The 17985-nt window shown below is 39.6% G+C and overlaps 1 protein-coding gene across 1 annotated transcript in view; it reads right to left on the bottom strand.

Moving 5' to 3' along the window:
- Pde11a (phosphodiesterase 11A) overlaps window positions 1–17985 on the bottom strand; it is a 343221-nt gene that overhangs the window by 201761 nt on the left and 123475 nt on the right. Inside the window, exon 4 of the mRNA XM_028762965.1 lies at window positions 16048–16188. Within this exon, the coding sequence (XP_028618798.1) occupies window positions 16048–16188 (141 nt within the window). The remainder of the gene's footprint in view (window positions 1–16047; window positions 16189–17985) is intronic.

The following is a 17985-nucleotide window of genomic DNA, read 5'->3' as shown; positions in this document are numbered from 1 at the left end:
GAAAGTACATTTTGTGCTTGACTTTTTTTGTAGCGAACATCACCAACACCACTTAACAAGAGCTATTGGGTACCTGGGCTTGCAAGCTTGATCTTTCATTATTTGTAATTTCTTCCCATTATTTTTCCTAAAGTGCATCAAGTTCTTTCTTCTTAAAAAAAACCAAAAATCACACTGTAGGGTTCAGCCTGCCATTTTATTGCAAACAAGGCATGTGCAAGTTATAGCCAATCCTTGCGCATGGGTAAATATTTACAGGATGTTGGCCAAGTAGATGATCCCCAGACTATTGAAGGGAAATAAGGGCTGAGAGGAGTTATGTGGTTATGCAGGAAGACATGTAGATAGTAGATTGTAGAACTGAGATTCAACTCATGTTGGTTTGATTCCATGGTCCATTTACCCACTACTCCATTCTGCCTTCATCAGAAGGATTGCAGCTGTTAATTATGTGTGTATGACTTGCTCAAAAGCAAAACAGACAGAAAAATTCTGCCATTAGAAACTTTAATTCTGCGTTGAGCATCATAGCACACACCTTTAATCCCAATACTCCTAAGACAGATGCAGGCAGATTTCAATGAGTTCCAAAGAAGATCTGCCCTACACAGCAACTTCCATGTCAGCTAGGACTACACAGTAAGATCCCATCCTCAAATAAATAAATAAATAAATAAATAAATAAATAAATATTTTAAATTTCATTTCACAATTATTTGTTGACTATATGCTGTGTTCAAATATGAATAAACACAGATTAAAAGTACCTTGGCTTGGCACAATATTATATTAATCAAATAATAAATTGATATAATATCAACAGTTGTTTCTGGTTTTAGAAACCAAGAAGAATATATCTTTTCATTTTCTGACCCAATAAATAAGTTTGAATTCTCTAATATCAGCAACAATAATTTATGACTTAATTTTACTACTTATAGAACATTAAAATTTCTGTCAGGGAAGGTGTTAACTTTGAAAATACTGACAGCAATGTAAATGGATTTTATGTAAGAGGAAAAGCATATGATTGCTGTGCAGCAGAAAATCAAAGCCCAGTTCTTCCAACTGCATTGACTCAGATGACAGTAATCACTTAAAAAAAAAAATCTATATGATGTAGTCATTTGGGCTAGCATTGTTTCAACTCCTGTTTTAGGGTTTCCATTCTTGTGATAAAACATCATGACCAAAAGTCACCTGGAGAGAAAAAGGTTTATTTATTTCAGCTTACAACATTCAGGTCCCACTCTATCACTGAGGAAAGTCAGGGCAGGAACTGAAGCAGAGACCATAGGAGGGTGCTGCTGACTGGCTTGCTCAATCTGCTTTCTTATATGCCCTGAAACCACCTCCCCAGGGCCAATCTGATAGAGGCATATTCTCAACTGAAGTTCCCCCTTCCCAGATGGATCTAGCTTGTGTCAGGTGGACATAAAAACTAGCCAGCATAGTCTCTGTTTTAGAATTGGTTTCACCAACTTTCTGTTACTCTCATTAATGAATTCAATACATTTCTCTACATGTTTACTTTATATTTTTGCAAAGTTAGGGCTTTTAAAAAGTATTTATTTTTAATTGTAATTACAGTCTCTCTCATTGAGTGCATGCCTGTGTGTGTACGTGTGTGTATGTGTATGTATGTGTGTGTGTGTGTGCATGTGTGTATGTGTGTATGTGCATGTAAGTACGCACTGGTTTTACACTTTAAGAATCAATCCCAAGGAATCTCCCAAGAATAAAGAGAAAAAAGATATTTCAAAAATGTATTTTTCATCTGGAAGCATTTTATAAGATAGAATGGGGAGTTTTAAGCTATAGATGCATAGGTATAGAATCACAAAGAACATAAGATATATAAATACCTCTTGATAGAACTTGAGAACGTTTGATTCTTAAAATATAAATGATGAGCATTTAAATACTAAAATGAAAACAAGCAGAAAAACAACAACCCCCAAAACAAAATAAAACAAAAATTTCCAAACGAAATAAATAGCAAAAACCAAAACAAGCAAAAACCAAGGCCAAGTGCTGGAGACTGTTGTTTGGTTTGTAGAGAGCTTGCCTCACAGGAGCCCTGAGTTGGATCTTTAGCTCTGCATACACTAAACATGATGGCACATGCTTATAATCCTGACACTTGGGAGTGGAGGTGGAAGGGGAGGGTGAGAAGTTCAAGAAGCCCTTGAGAGTCTGAGGTTAACTAAGGAGTCTAAGTTCAGCTTGACCTACATCAGACCCTAAAAACCTAAAACAAAAATAATAGTAAAACAGGTTCAAATTGTATTTCATTTGTTTGCTGTTATAAATACATGTTTCGTGTATAAAGAGAGAGCTATGGGTACACATCTTCCAAGTGCAGTTACCCCACAGTAAACCAGCCTATGAAGCCATGATAAAAATTAGCTATAATTTGCAAGGTGGGGTGGCACATGCCTATAATCCCAGCACTCTGGAGGCAGAGGTAGGCAGATCTCTATGAGTTCGAGGCCAGCTTAGTCTATATAGCAAGTTCAAGGACAGCTAGAGCTACATATAGAACTTGCCTCCCCTCCAAAAAAAATATCAGATGTAAGATTCATAAATAAAGAATTTATGGCTAGGATGATAGTTCAGTGCTTGCCACATAAGCATAAAGACCTTTTTTTGACTCCCCAGAACTTGTAAAAAGTCCTGGGTAAAGGGACGTACATTGGTAATTCCAGCACTGTGGAGACAGAGACAGGCAGGTTCCCTACAGCTTACTGGCCAGCCAGCATAGCCTACCTGTTGTGTCCCAGGTCAATGAGAGACCATGACATTGTCTCTAAAATCAAGGTGGGTGACATTTGAGGTGTAAAAGCTGACAGTGTCCCCTACATGCATGAGTACATGTGTATTTGTACATGCATGTGCACACACACACATACACACACCAGAGAAAGAGAGAGAGAGAGAGAGAGAGAGAGAGAGAGAGAGAGAGAGAGAGAGAGAGAGAGAGAGAATATTTACTCCTGGCCCCTGAGAGAGAAACCTCTAAATCCTTGAAATGTCTGATAAATGAGTCTATGTACTAGGAGACATTGGCACAGCCAGATAACAATACTATGATTTAGAACAATACTTTGAGCCACACCAATGTACAATTTAGGGCTATGTGTAGAGTGTCTTCGGCTGCATGGTGTCATCTGACCTCTTGAAGAACAGAGATGAAAGTTAGCTAAATAGATGGATGGCCAACTAGGTTTTTGAGCCCCAGTTAAGATTCTATACACTAAGGTTCAGGCCTCGGTGATATGTATAGTCACATTTTACTGCCACTATATTCTTTAAGTCTTTCTAGCCAGTCATTAAAATAGAGGATGATCTTGGGAGGCCCTAAAGTTACAATCAGTGTGAGAAACAAAGATTGTATTGTAGACTGTATTTTGTAACAGTGTAAACTACGTAATTATGTAAAAATTTATTTACATACTAATTCTTAGGTTCCTGTATCTTTAGGAAAAATAGTCATAATCAAATATTAATACTGGCTGGGCTTCGTTTAAACTAGTATCTAGTGATTATTAAGTACCACACAAAGCAGGGAAATATCAAATAAACACAGTTGCTAAACTTCAGCACCATTTAGAATGATGAATTTGTCTTCTTGGTTGGCCTAAGGATGCCCAGATAGCTGGCAACGCATTACTTCTAGATGTTTCTGGAAGAGGTTAGTAATTGAATCAGTACAATGAGCAAAGGTCATCACCACCACCGAGAGTCTGGGCAGATGGGAAGGGGAGGGGTGAGTTTGCTCTAAGCTAGGGTGTCCATCTTGTCCTGCCCTGAGACACTGACACAGCTGGTTCTGTCTTTGGCCTCAGACCAGGACTCATACTATTGACCACTCTGGTTCTGGAACCAGACTGATCTGATGCACACCACTAGTTTCCCTGTTCTTCAGCTTGATCAATGACTTTCTCAGGCTCTCTCTCTCTCTCTCTCTCTCTCTCTCTCTCTCTCTCTCTCTCTTCCTCCCTCTCTCTCAATAAAATAATTTAAATTCTAAAGCACAGGATCAGACTTTCTTTTCCTGATGTCCTGATGCCTGATGTGTTTCCTTCTTCTAGATGAAGATAATTATAAAATCTATAAAAAAATTTTCCCTTTACTCTGGCTGTTCAGAAGCTCAAAACAAAGCTCTTTATTCTGAGTCTTACCTTCATATGACACACTTCAGATTAAAATTTGTTGATTTGGTTTTGCTTTCTCTTTTTCCTTTTTTGCTTGGAAAAACCTCTCATGACATTGCACATATGGAACATGTCATAAGCACTTGCAATATTTGTTCACTTACATTTTTACATTTTCTGGCTTGTTATCACTGTTGTTTTGAGAAAGTGTCCTACCATATAGCCCAGTCTACCTTCAAACTCTCAATCCACCTGCCTAAGCCTCCTAAACTGAGACTATAAGCATGTGGTACCATCCACGTGTCTCAAAAATTTTAAGTTCTTCTAGTACTGAATTGAACAGGATTAGGAAAAAATGAAGTATTTAAATCTTGAAACAATATGCAAATGTGGATAGAAATGTTTTCACAAATTAAATACTTGTATGAAAGTCTTATATGGGCTACTAGGTTGTGTAGAATTGTTATTCAGGGGTAGGACAAGAAACCTGAAATAGCAAGGCAGAAGAATCCAATACTTACTAGCCTACAGCTAATAGCAAACAATGTAAGAATAAAAAAGCAGCAGGCCTGAGTCCCGTCAAAAGAGTAATAAAATAAGTAAGTACAGCAATGAGACTATTAAAACCAAAACCACATGTGTGTACGCCAAACAAGTTAGGGCAGCATTGAGACATCAGCCTTGGGCCCATGATGTGGCTGAAGCTGATTTGGATCCAGGGTGTCTGAATTTGAAGGTTTCTGGTACAGTCTAGGCTCTGCTACTGCCACAAATCTAAGCCAAAACCACATATTCAGGAACCCAGACTCACTAATAAAATCTCTTTATACAGTCTGTTATTTATGGACAACCTGAAGCTTAAAAACCACAGCTAAATTGGCCTCAGCAACTTGTTGGAAAGCATAGTTTACACTTAGGCCTTTGCACATGTTCAAGATGAATAATTGAGAAGCAGCAGAATCCTGGGGATGTAAGCTCATCTGTTTGTCTCCTATTACTTAGAACGGGTGTAGGCAAAAGATAGCCTGTTTTTATAAATAAAGTTTTATTAAAACAGAGCCATATTCATTTTCTATTATAATGATAGAGATAAATAGTTCTAGATGAAACTATATTGCAACGGAGCCCCAAATATTTACTAGATAAACCTTTACAGAAAATAAATTTGGCAATCTTGGATCTATAACAATGTTATCATGGATATTTACATTATGATTCATAACAGTAGCAAAATTCCAGTTATAAAATATTGATAAAAATAATTTTATGGTTGGGTGTCAGCACAATACGAGGTACTATATTAAAGAGTTGCAGCATTAGAGAGGTTGAGAACCACTAGAATTTTCTGTGGACCAGGTTATTACCTGCTGACTTGTTAAAGGGTAATGATAAAGTAATTAATGATAGATAGATGTAATCGTTCTATAATTCAGAAAGGGGTGTTCCTGGAATTATAGTCTTCTAAAAAACAACCGTAATGATAGAAAGTTTAGGTGCCAAGGCCAGTGGTGGGGATATATTTGGGGACACACACACACATGTCCTGGCTGTCACAGGATGAACACCCTTTAATTAAGCATGCCATTTTGGGACAAAAATAGTGCTTTCTTTCACCTTCACTCTCAGAAGTGTTTCTATTAACAAATTCATGTCTTTATGCTTTAAAATGAATGCATACAAAGTATAATGAATTCAGTTGGGCATGGCTAGCGGTTGACACCTGTGATCTCAGCACTAGGGAGACTGAGGCAGAAGATCTAGACCCTAGAGATAGACCCGAGAGACAGAGTTGGTAGTGGTGGGGAATACAGAGAGAAGAGAAAGAGGGAGAGAGAGGGAAAGAGAGGTGGGGGGAGAGGAGAGGGAAAGACATAGTCATTTGAATAGATAATTGTTTGTGATGAAATATCCAAAGCTGCAGCAATCATAACTAAAAAGCAACAGATGAAACTATAAATTAAGAATAATAGAATTCACACTGTATTTATGATTTGAGGCAATTCTGAATCTTTAGTTTTATTTATTTTATAAAATCGGCTACAGGAATTCAATTCTGACTTTATCACGTGAGTACAAAATAAACACAGCCATGCCCATACATAAGGAGACATGAAGGGTTTTCTAAGGGAAGTACCAGCAGCCACTTCCAGATCAGTGAAGCTGGACAAATGGCTTCATGTTCCTCCTTCCCTGATAGGCCTCGTGACTACACCCTGGGATAACCGCAGATGCCAAGCGATGGGAATGAGATTCCACTGAGATTCCCCTGAATGTTCTTTGGAAAAGCTCCATGGAGAGAAGAAGCCTTTTTAATTTGGATATCTATCAAACAGCACTTAGTCTGATTCCTCTGTTCTTCCCACATAGAAACAACTTTCAGGGTTTTTTTAATTTATTTTTTATTTATTTCATGTATATGAGTACACTGTAGTTGTCTTCAGACAGATCAGAAGAGGGCATCAGATCCCATTGCAGATGGTTGTGAGCCACCATGTGGTTGCTGGGAATTGAACTCAGGACCTCTGGACCTATAGTCAGTGCTCTTAACCGCTGAGGCCATCTCACAAGGAAATGGGCTGCTTGGCAGTAATATGACATTGGCCAAGGATAAGGAAGTAGGCTTCAGGCAGGAATCTGACATTAGGCTAGAACAAAGAAGTAATTTCAGGCAGGAATCTAAATCTTAGGTTAGAACAAGGAAGTAGGCTTCAGACATGAAAATGACCTTGGGCTAGGACAGGGAAGTATGCTCAGATACTTTGGTCATCCTGATAAGCCCTTAGAAACAGTGACCACGGGGGTTTTCACATAATTGGGTTTAATGCCATGCTTTTTCTTTGATTGTTTGTGTTTATTGTCTTGCTTGTTCCTTGACTATTTGCATCTATTGTATTGCTAGACCCTCAACCTTGAACTGACCTTAATACATGCATGTAATTAAAATGGTATAAACGCATAAAGGAGATGGGGGGATGGGATAGGAGGTTATAAGGAGGGAAAATGGGGAAAGAGAATGACATCTGTATTGTAAATAAATAAAGTATCCAATAAAATTCTTTTTTTAAAAAAAACAAACAACTTTCAGAACCAAAGCTATACTCAAGTAGATATTGCTGCTACCAAAAAGAAAATTACAACTAAATAGTCATCAATTTAAATTTTTGTCCGACAGGTGGTGGTGGTGAGCACCTTTGATCCCAGCACTTGGGAGGCAGAAGTAGGTGGATGACAATGAGTTTGAAGTCAGCCTAGTCTACAGGGCAAGTTCCAGGATGTCCAGGGCTACACAGAGACACCGTGTCTCAAAAAACAAACCAAAAGAATTTTTTTCTTAATTTAAATTTTTTTATAAGACAGCTTCTCAAAAAGGCCAAAGACTGCCTACAATGATCACCCCCTATCCTCTCTTTTTACAAATTCTTCCCTTATGTTAATGAACTTTTGATGTGTTTGCTCAGTCAGCCTTTATGAAGTACTTTGTGCTCCAGGCACTGTGGTGGGCTCTGGAAATAGAAAGGAATATAAATGCCCTGTCCTCAAGTAACTCACAGTATAGTACAATATGGACCAGGAAACAATTTACAGATACATAATTCTACCTTGACAGATGCTCCAAGACTACCAAAGCCTGCAAGGCTATGATCAGAACGCCATGTGAACTGTGCCCTAGCAGTGAGTAGACTGCTCTAAGCCAAGCAGAGAGGTGGTTTTCCAGGCTGAGGCACTAGACCACTCTATTCTGGCAGGAAGTAGATAGTGAATAAGCTAAAAGAGTTTAATGGGGCCTATTTCAATAAAGAGACTAATTATGGGAGTGTGTCCTGTAAAAATAAATAACAGGGCACGGGGAAGTGTCCAGTGACTAGTAACTCTGCAAACAGTTAATGCTTCTAAATCTGAGGCAACATAGAGAGAATGGAAGAAGGAAGTGGCATTGTTGGTTTCCTCTGGGAGCTGAGATTGTAGGGAAGGACCATAGAAGAACACGGCCGCCTATATAACAGGGTGATGAGACTGCAACTCCTCTGTTTCATAAGCTCTGTGCTGATCTTCTCAGTCTGGGGACTCAGCTGGAAGCCAGAGGATAAAACAGCCTAAGTGTTATGCTGTGTAGAGATCAGTCTTCAAGGGCACTGAGCCAGAGAGTAAACCAACAATACATGGTGTGGAAGTGGGATTGAAGAGAACAGTCAGTGTGGACAGTGTTAAACTTTATCAGAACCCTAAGTCCAATAAGGACTGATAAATAAGTCCAATAAGGTTCTGATAAAGAAACCTCCAACCAGTGTTCTAGAAACGGCTGTTCTCAAAAGACAGTACTGTCCTCTGTATTCCAAAATATGACGGCTCTCCAACCTCATGGCTCCCATAAATCTCAAGCACCTTTCCTTTTCTTTGACATGCTCCTCACTGATGAGCATCCTCCCTGCTGCAATGGTCTGAAGAGCCATCTCCTTCACTGTCCAGTGACTTTGTTTTTCACAGAGACCCTATATGAAAAAAAGAGAGCTCCGAATATACTCCCAGACTGATCATAGGGAGGTGAATGGAGAGGAAAGAAAGGGCTAGAACACCAGAGAGAAAACCCAAAAGTTAACCTGGCATCAGAAGTGCTGAGCCTTGACTGTTGAACGATATTGCCTAGCCAGGGAACAACTGTGAAGTTAAATGAAGCTTAAAGCAGCTTTGTGATTGGGAAGATAAGTAGAAGCCATCCAGATTGATAGTTGATTGAAGAGGCTTCCCTGTTTGCAAGCTAAGATGGGTCTAGAAGACAATCCCATGTGAGAGATCAGTAAAGCCAGTGAGAGAAGGACCAGGGCAGAACTAGAAATGATGTTTGAATACAGACACAAGAGAATGCAGAGATGTACAGATATAGAAGGTGAGAAGAAACTGCTAGAAACTACTCTGTGGTTTGTAACACGAGCTATAACGATATTCTGTAACTGCTATAGAAAAATCTAGAAGTATGAGAGACTTAGGACAGAACACAGCAGAGATGGCCAGCTGGGACTTGACCAATGTGTCAGTTGATATATTAATGGATACTTATTAACAAAGTGAGTTGAGGTAGTTCATAGCTCAAAATAATACATATTTGATTCCCAATAAGGAAAGTTAATATATGAATATATAATGTTTAGTGTATAATGCATTATTAGAGATTGACTGTGTGCATGTTTTTGAAAAAATGTTCATTTAGGTGATTATCAGAGAATTTAAAGAGGGTGTCTTCCATTTTGTACTCTAAAAACCACTTGAAAGAAAAATAATACAAATCTCAAGCTGGCTCCCCTGTAGAAGGAAAATATTTTAAAAGAAGAAAATAGAAAGGTGATGGAAAAGGAATCCTGAAGCAGTATTTGTAATCCACTTATGAGTGAGGGGTTGGAATCACACACAGGTTTCATACAATTGGACAACACTCATCGTCTGTCACTTCCCCGCAGATGTAGCCATTGGCTTCACTGAGTGTTTATGCACACAAGGCCAAGGAGTTAGGACTCGTGTCAGAAAGCCAGCGTGCATGGCTAGCACTGCTTCATTTAGTAAATGAGCTCCAGAAAGGAGCCCTGCAGTCATAACCTTAGCTATGAAGTACCTGTTAGTAAGCTGGACGAGGAAGTAGCTGCCGGCCATCAGGATGATCAGAACAGAGAGAACACTGGGAAATAGCAAAACTGAGACGCTGCCTGAGGACCTAAGGCTGCAATTTCTACACTCGCTTTTCTTGCCCAAGCTCCAGAAGACACAGGGATAATAGTAAGTGCATGGACTGGAAGCTAAGAGAAGTGACAGGACTCGCTTTGACGGTTCCCAGGGTGGAATATGGTTAAGCTGACTCTATTCACTTCAAAAGCCTAAGCATTTCCTCGTGGTGACAGCAGTGTCCAGATAAGGGGTTTGTTTTGTTCTTTAATTGACAAAGCCACTTAAAATCAACAGATTGAAACACTTAAGAGAAGCAAAAGAGAGTGAGATTTTAATTTTGGCATGGGACTATCTAGAAAGACATTCATTGTTTCTATTTTTGGTATTCAGTGAATACCAGTTTGTACATGAATGCCTGAAGACCATGAGTGTAGACTCTGGAAGCCTCCCTGACAAAGGAGAAGTACAGGAAGAGGGGTTTCCTCTTCCTCTCCTGGGATACAGTGAGATTACAATTTTAAAATTAAACAATATAGAAGACTTACTATCTAGTATCAAACTATTGTAAAATGGTAGAAATTAAGACTGTATGCTTTTATTGCAGAGATAGACAAACATCCCCAAAGAACAGTGGGTGGGTGGAGATGGGGGGAAAGAAAGGAGGGAGGGAGAGAGAACAAAAAGAACAAAAAAATAAATTCTATGAGGGAAGACAGGAGAATCATAATGTGAAGACAACCTTGGCTACATGTAAGACTCATCCTCAAAGGCAATCAATACCAGATAGATATAAATAACATATGCATGGGCGTGTGTGTGTGTGTGTGCATGTGTGAGTATGTGTGTACGTGTGTGTGTGTGGTATATGTATGTGTGTTTCACTGCTGTAACTGGAAGCAAAGATTTTATAACAAAACCTTAAAGCACAAATCAAAAAGGGATACTGATTGACATGGTACATCAAAATTCTGATAACACACAGAATCAGAGGTACCTGTTGAGAAGCTATTTGCATGTGAGCCTGGGGTGCACAGTTGTGCCTGTATCAGGACTTCGAGGCACTGGCCTCTCTTGACTCAGATCACTTCTCAGAACTGATTCACGGGCAACACATCTGAGGCAGGACATGGGAGTATCTCTCCCCAGACAAATGCTAGGCTTAATACCGCCTAGTAGAAAAGGAACTGCGCTGCTGAGTTTTTCCTTGTTGTGAGAAATTATGCGATGAGAGGGGACATAAAGGAAGGAGAGTTTATTTTGGCTTTGTTTGAGGGACGTAGCCCATCATGATGGGGAAGACCTGGCATCAGGCAGAGAAGGCATGATGGCAGGAGAGAGAGGCCAACAGGTTACAGTGCATTCACACTCAGGAAGCAAGGGGTGAACAGGAAGTGGGGCTGAGCCATAAGACCTGCTTCCAGTGACCAACTTCCTCCAGGAAGGCTGGATTTCCTAAGGGCTTCTCAACCTTCCCACACAGTGCCAATAGCTGACAGAGGACTAGTATTCAAACACATGAGCCTGTGTTTTACATTTCACATTCAAAACACAAAAGGGCCATATCCACTCCCGGGACAGTGTGCTATTGCATAACACAGACCACTGCCAGTTGTCATGTTTTCCAAGTTCAGGAACCAGCACCATTGCTACAGTTGATAACTTTAAGGCTTATATTCCTGTAAATATAGGTCTTGGTTTAGCCTCAGTTGCATGTTCAAACACACTCGGCCCTTGATGTGACACTTATCTTCCCTTGCACAGCTAGATCACAGCTGCTGTGTTCTCCAGGCTCTTGGAACTGTATCCCTCCACTCTTACTTGCAGATTTGAAAGCATCTTGGAATCTCCTTTGCATATTCTAAAGCATATTTGAAACCACCCGTAATTAAATAATTGAGTTGGGACTTGCATGGATTTTAAATGACAGAGCCACATTTTCCCCCTGAGGATTGATTAGGTATTTCTTCATTGCCTTCTAGCCCTGCAGGACTGCATCTAAGAAGCCTAACATTGGAGTGAAGTTTTTCCAGAGTGTCCCAAGTTTTTGCCTAGATGCCCACAGATTCGATTTCTTTTTTTCTATCTTTAAATTCCATTAGCATCAGATGTATTTCAGTGCGGAGCATTGAGTACTGACTTCTCCTGAATAGTGTTCTTTCAATCTATAAATCCAACTTTGACTTTATTTCAATAAAATGTCCTAGAGTTATGAATTCTGAAAGCCTTCTCCTGTTCCATTTGTCGTGTTCTCTTCAGAGGCAGTGAATTATCCTTATTTTGAACTTTCATTACGACTCTGCTCTTATCATTCTCTCTTTTTTATAATTCACTTTTTTCCATTTCATTTTCAATTTTGTTCTTCATGCTCTTTAAAGCATTTAGAGCTGTCTTTTTATTTTCTTTCTGGCTTTCTAAAAATGTAATATCCATTCCTGTATGACTTCACATTTTTTTCTTCCCGGTTCTACCAACGAAGTGTTCTATCTCCTCCTCTTCTCCCTCTTCAGCCTCTCCTCCTCTTCCTCTCTCCTCTTCTCCTTTTCCTCACCCTCCTCATCCTCCCCCTCCCTCTTCTTCCTCTCTCCTCCTCTTCCTCCTCCCCCCCCCCCTTTTCCCTTTTTCCCCCCCCCCCCCGTCCTCCCTTTTTTCCTCCTCCATCTCCTCCTTCTTCTCCTCTTACTCTTCCTTCTCAGTATATTTCTGACTTCTCTGAAGTTCCTTTTTCAACATTTATTTTTCCAGCTACACAGTGTTTTGTTTAATCTCATTTCATGAAAATCCTTAATCAATGATTCTGGAACGTGCTGTGTCAAGCCTTTGGTTTTCTCATTCATTTTATGGCATCTTTGTACACATTCTATGCTCTTTATTTATATGCTGAATTTTTTATTAATTATGGAGAGGGAGATTTTCTAAAACAAGAGTCTACCATGTACCACCATGTTCAAGCTGAGTTTGAATTACCACTCATTTTTATAAATCAAGTATTATTGGCATGCAGCCATGTACATGCTAATTTATTGTCTATGACTGATTTTCTGCTATGGTGGCTGAGTTGAGTAACTGTATCAGAGACTGCTTAGCCTAGAAAACCCAAGGTACTATAGAAAAAAAGTCAGCCAGCTCTTGGTTTGGAGAATCAACTCAGCTCTGTTCCCTGGTTACTACTGACAAACGTGTACAGCTTTAGTGCCAGAGCTTTGTCTCTTGCAGAGACATAAGTGGTTTCTCTCTCATGTGAAAGACAGCTTCTCACCCTACAGTTTGTGGCCTTGATTTGTCTGTAACAAGCTTTGGCTTTCTCAAATGCTTCTTAAGCCTCTTTAACAATGTATCCATTCTATTCTGAATGGAGTTTAAGTGATCCTGCATTTATTTAATATGTTGTAAGATAGTAATTATTCTGTTATAAAATTAAAACAGGTTTAAACTAGGAATCTAACTTTAATATCTTTTTCTAATTGTCGGCACTTATAGAATAACCCATCACTCTCCGACTTTGTTTACAAATGTTTTCTTTGTCACCTAGGTGGATCAAATACAGGATGAATGATTAACTAGAGAGAAGAACTGGCATATTGATCACAAACTTCTAAGGCCACAGATAAAACTGTACAAAACAGAACTTACATTTTTTTTCTAGAAGTCAACTACATCTCTTCTTGAGTCTCAATTCTGCTTTTTTTGATAGAAAGCAAAAGAGAACATCATAGTTAAATGCACCATGCCAGGTCTTCTCAGTATTTTCAGATTTTAAACTCAGATATGAAAACTTCAGTATGTAACCTGCAGCCTTTGGGTGCTCTGGAGAGAAATGGTTTCTCTCAATTTCTTCCTTCACTGGCTTCGGCAGCATCCTTCCTAATCTTGAAGTCTAGGATGTAGTACACCACCTCCTCCAGCCTGGCCAGGAGCCTTCTTCAGGTGTCAGCCTTCTATGTTAACTTCTTTTAGGGATAGAGAAAACTACATTTGTCTTTCCTGCTTCTCAGAAGCTGTAGAGAGCCTGTGGGGGCATTCCCTGCCCCTTGGCTTCCACTAACACTGACATCTCTCTGCACCCCACTTAACATGTGCTCAGAGACACTTTTAGCCACCATCTACTGTCTCTTCCACTATCACCAATGTATGGAGATATTTAAATATCAATGTATGGCCATATTTAAATATGGGCCAACATGAAGAAGACCTGAGCCTGGGACAGTGTGAGGGAGACCTGGGCCTGGGACAGTGTGAGGAAGACCTGGGCCTGGGACACTGTGAGGAAGACCTGGGCCTGGACACTGTGAGGAAGACCTGGGCCTGGGACACTGTGAGGAAGACCTGGACCTGGACACTGTGAGGAAGACCTGGGCCTGGGATACTGTGAGGAAGACCTGGACCTGGACACTGTGAGGAAGACCTGGGCCTGGGATACTGTGAGGAAGACCTGGACCTGGACACTGTGAGGAAGACCTGGGCCTGGGATACTGTGAGGAAGATCTGGGCCTGGATACTGTGAGGAAGACCTGGGCCTGGGACACTGTGAGGAAGACCTGGGCCTGGAACACTTGAAGAAGACCTACTGTTCAACACATATTGCTCTCCCGTAGTCTGATTGACTCAAGAGTCACATCTTTTAGGGCTTTCTCTGTCCTCTTTCTAATCTCTTGCTTTCTTTATTTTTAGTTATGATTCATTTAGCCTTTAGATTAGAAAATCCTGGCTTTTCCAAATGACAACTTTTAATATTTTGTTGTTATTGTTGTTTATTTGTGTGTGTGTGTATGTATGTGTATGTATATAGTACATGTATACTTCTCTGTATGTATGTATGTATGTATGTATGTACATACGTACGTACATATGTATGTGGGGGGGGGTTGTGCATGCATGTGTAATAGGTTGTACTTTTCATACTTGTTTTTTGAGACAGGATCTCTTACTGGCCTGCAGCTTGACAAATAGGTTGGCTGGTCAGTGGACACAAGGGATCCGGCTGTCTGCCTCCCCAGTGTGAGGACAAGTGTGAACTAGCAGCCCTGACTTTTTGGTGTGAGTTCTGCAGACAAATCTCTGGCTCACATTTGTTCAAGAGAAGCACTTTGCTGACCAAGCATTCTCCCCTGCCCCGAGTTTTAATATTTTAGAAAAATAAAATTACAAGATTTTAAGCTCCATTTGGGTGTGTAAAAGCTCAGTATTTAGCCATTTCTTTCTGTAATTGATATATTTACTCCCTGAAACTTTTCGCCAAGGTGTCTGTAGAATAGGCAGGGTCTTGAGAGGGGGCATTTATGCAAATATTTTTCCTTTTTGCTTTCTCCCTTGTTGAGCTATTTTCTTTAAACAAGGAGTTAATCTGTTTCAAGAGCATTTAAATAGTTTTTCAGGCAGAATTTTACTCACTGTTCTTCTTTGTTGGCCTTTCAATAAGTTTTAAGGCTACTGATATATGTTTATGTTTCTACATGAATTTTCAGAACTAAAAATTATGTTGTCAGGTTTCACATATATGTATCTACATATCCTAAACAATCTATGCAAAGTTACAACACTGATTAAAGTTTTAGCCTCAGATTCCTTTTGTTTTTGTTTTGTTTGTTTTGTTTTGTTTTTGGTACTAACTTTTTAAGTTGGATACCGTAAAATACCATTCCCAGAGATGTTCAAATAACTCTTAATTGCTAGATAATTCTTGGTTTTTGAACTCACTGAGCAGACTCAGGAACCATCCATACAGGAGCTGAGGGGACTTTGCTCTGGTCCTTTGCTTGCTTTCTCGACCTCTTCTGAGAGTTGAGCGATATTGTCCTACTACAGTACACACCATAGGAGAGGAGTCTGATCAGGGTAAACACGATCAAACAAGATGAGGGGCTGCACTTGGCCTTCTAATTTAGTTGAGTGATGCCTGGGAATCACTGTGCACCTAAGATCAATCATCTGTTAGCTACACCGAGCTGAACAGGGCTCTAAGGTCCCTACTGTTAGCTACACAGAGCTGAACAGGGCTCTAAGGTCCTACTCCCTTAAAGGACTAATTTTCAGAGTGAGGACAAGAAGGAAAAGAACCTAAAGGAAGAAATCTCTCATATGTAAAATGTTCTCTCGGGGACTAAGGTGTAACAGAGACAATCTGTTTGCAAGTTTAATTGCAGATAAACCCAACTTCTTTCACTCAGTCTTACACACACACACACACACACACACATACACACACACACCACCCTGCATGGAAAGGAGAATAACTTACTGGCGACTCAATGTCTTCTAGAAGGAGAACGGAACAGCGTTCACATTTCAACAGAGTTTGGGCCCGATGCATTATTTTCTTGACGATCTTTTCCAGGTCAGTCTGTTCTTCAAAGAGGTCGTTGACCACCTCCAGCAAGGCCTGGAGACAGAGATGGATGTAGTTAGGAAGTTTAAGGCAGAAAAGCATCAGTTTTTCCTCCCTCAAAACTCCATGTAGTATTTTCTCTAATAACAAATATTTCATGTGGCTAATTTTTTTTAAAACATTTATGGTTTTTCTAGCATGGCTCTGCAATTTTCACTTTATGACATACTCTGAGATTGAAAAATACAACCAGAGAATGCAGTGGCCAGGGTAACAGTAACCATGCAGTCATTACTTGTGAGTGCTTTACCCACTACAGTGGCTTTTCTTCAATATGACTGAGCACAAAACTGACATTTTATAAATAACAAGTACTTGGCTCTCTCCAGAGCATATTTATTTCAGAAAACTCCAAAGCAGGCTTTCTTCACTATTAAGAAAAAAATAGCTTTATGGCTCAATTTGATACCTATTTTCACTAATACCTATCTCTTCCAGAATTCTGAATTCTGAAAGAATCATGCAGGTAAGTGTTATTAAGGCTCTGAGACTGTGTGTGTGTGTGTGTGTGTGTGTGTGTTATAGATATGTATCCTCACATTAATCTCTCTATACAAGAAGAAGGAATATTGCCTCACTCCCAACTGTCCACTAGAACATTTAGATACTGTATATCTCAGGAAAGAAACCCTCATTAAAATTACTGTTAAGATGGCAGGTTGAAAGCACATAAATTAATGGAAAAGATTAAATTACAAAGTTGAACACTGTGTACTCATTTCAAAATGAAGTTGCAGCAACCTCTTATTCTCTCTAGCCAAAGGGAGCTTGCAATTTATGCTTTGAAGTAATATTTGTTTGGAATTTTTAGTGACTTTTTTCCAGAACTTGCAGAACAATTAGGCTATTTATAGATGGTAGAAATTACGCCTCTTTCAGAGCCATCGGAGGACCACAGGGCCACTGAATTGGCTTGTGCTTTATTTAGTAGCATCAGACAAGTTGTTCATTTGCCTGTGACCTTTCCCAAAAGGACTCCATGAATACACAGGTTCGAGTTTATGCAGCATAACGTTGATCAGGGGCATGGCTGATCTTCAACTGCAGGCATGGCTTGTCCTGAAATTTGATTTGTCCTGAAATAATCTGAAACACAATTTCTTCTCTGACTCCCTTGAGAAAGAAAAGCGTTTGAATGAGTTAAGGGATCTGTTAAATGAATCTAGCTGACGAGGTCAGGGACAAGACGGAAGCTCCTGGGGAGCATTCTCTTTGAAGAAGGATCATGACTGAGGATAAGGATCACATCGCCCCATGATTTCCAAAGCAAAGAGAAACACTAGAGTGCAAATACTGTGCTAATTGAAGCCAGCCTCTTTGGCATTTGGACAGCAAACTGCTGTGAGACGAAATGCCCTGTAACTTCAGGTTCAAAGACAGTAAATGGAAGACAATTCTGACCCAAGGAGGAACACACACTTGGTTATTCAATACCAAACAACCATGAAATGTACATACAAGTAACCTTATACAGACTGAGCAGGCTGTGTTTATGTATTTAGAAATTTATGTATGTATGTATGTACATAATAATTAATCAATAAATTTGAAAGACAGCAAGAAGGGATATATGGGAGAGTTTGAAGGGAGGAAATAGAAGGGAGAAGTGATCTAATTGTAATCTGAAAAAATAAAAGAAATAATTTTTCAAAGGGAGACAATTGAGTAATTACAAGCAAATTCTCTGTTATTAAGAGGGAAACATCATTACCTTAATCACTCAGATTATTTCTTCAGATGGATCATATTAACGGAACAATTATTTAACTTTTCAATTTGTTATGATTGCGT

The sequence above is a fragment of the Grammomys surdaster genome, unplaced genomic scaffold, assembly GCF_004785775.1.
Source record: "Grammomys surdaster isolate TR1022 unplaced genomic scaffold, NIH_TR_1.0 136, whole genome shotgun sequence".
NCBI lineage: Eukaryota > Metazoa > Chordata > Mammalia > Rodentia > Muridae > Grammomys > Grammomys surdaster.
The sequence above is the reverse complement of the archived record's forward strand: the minus strand, read 5'-3'. Positions and strand labels throughout refer to the sequence as shown.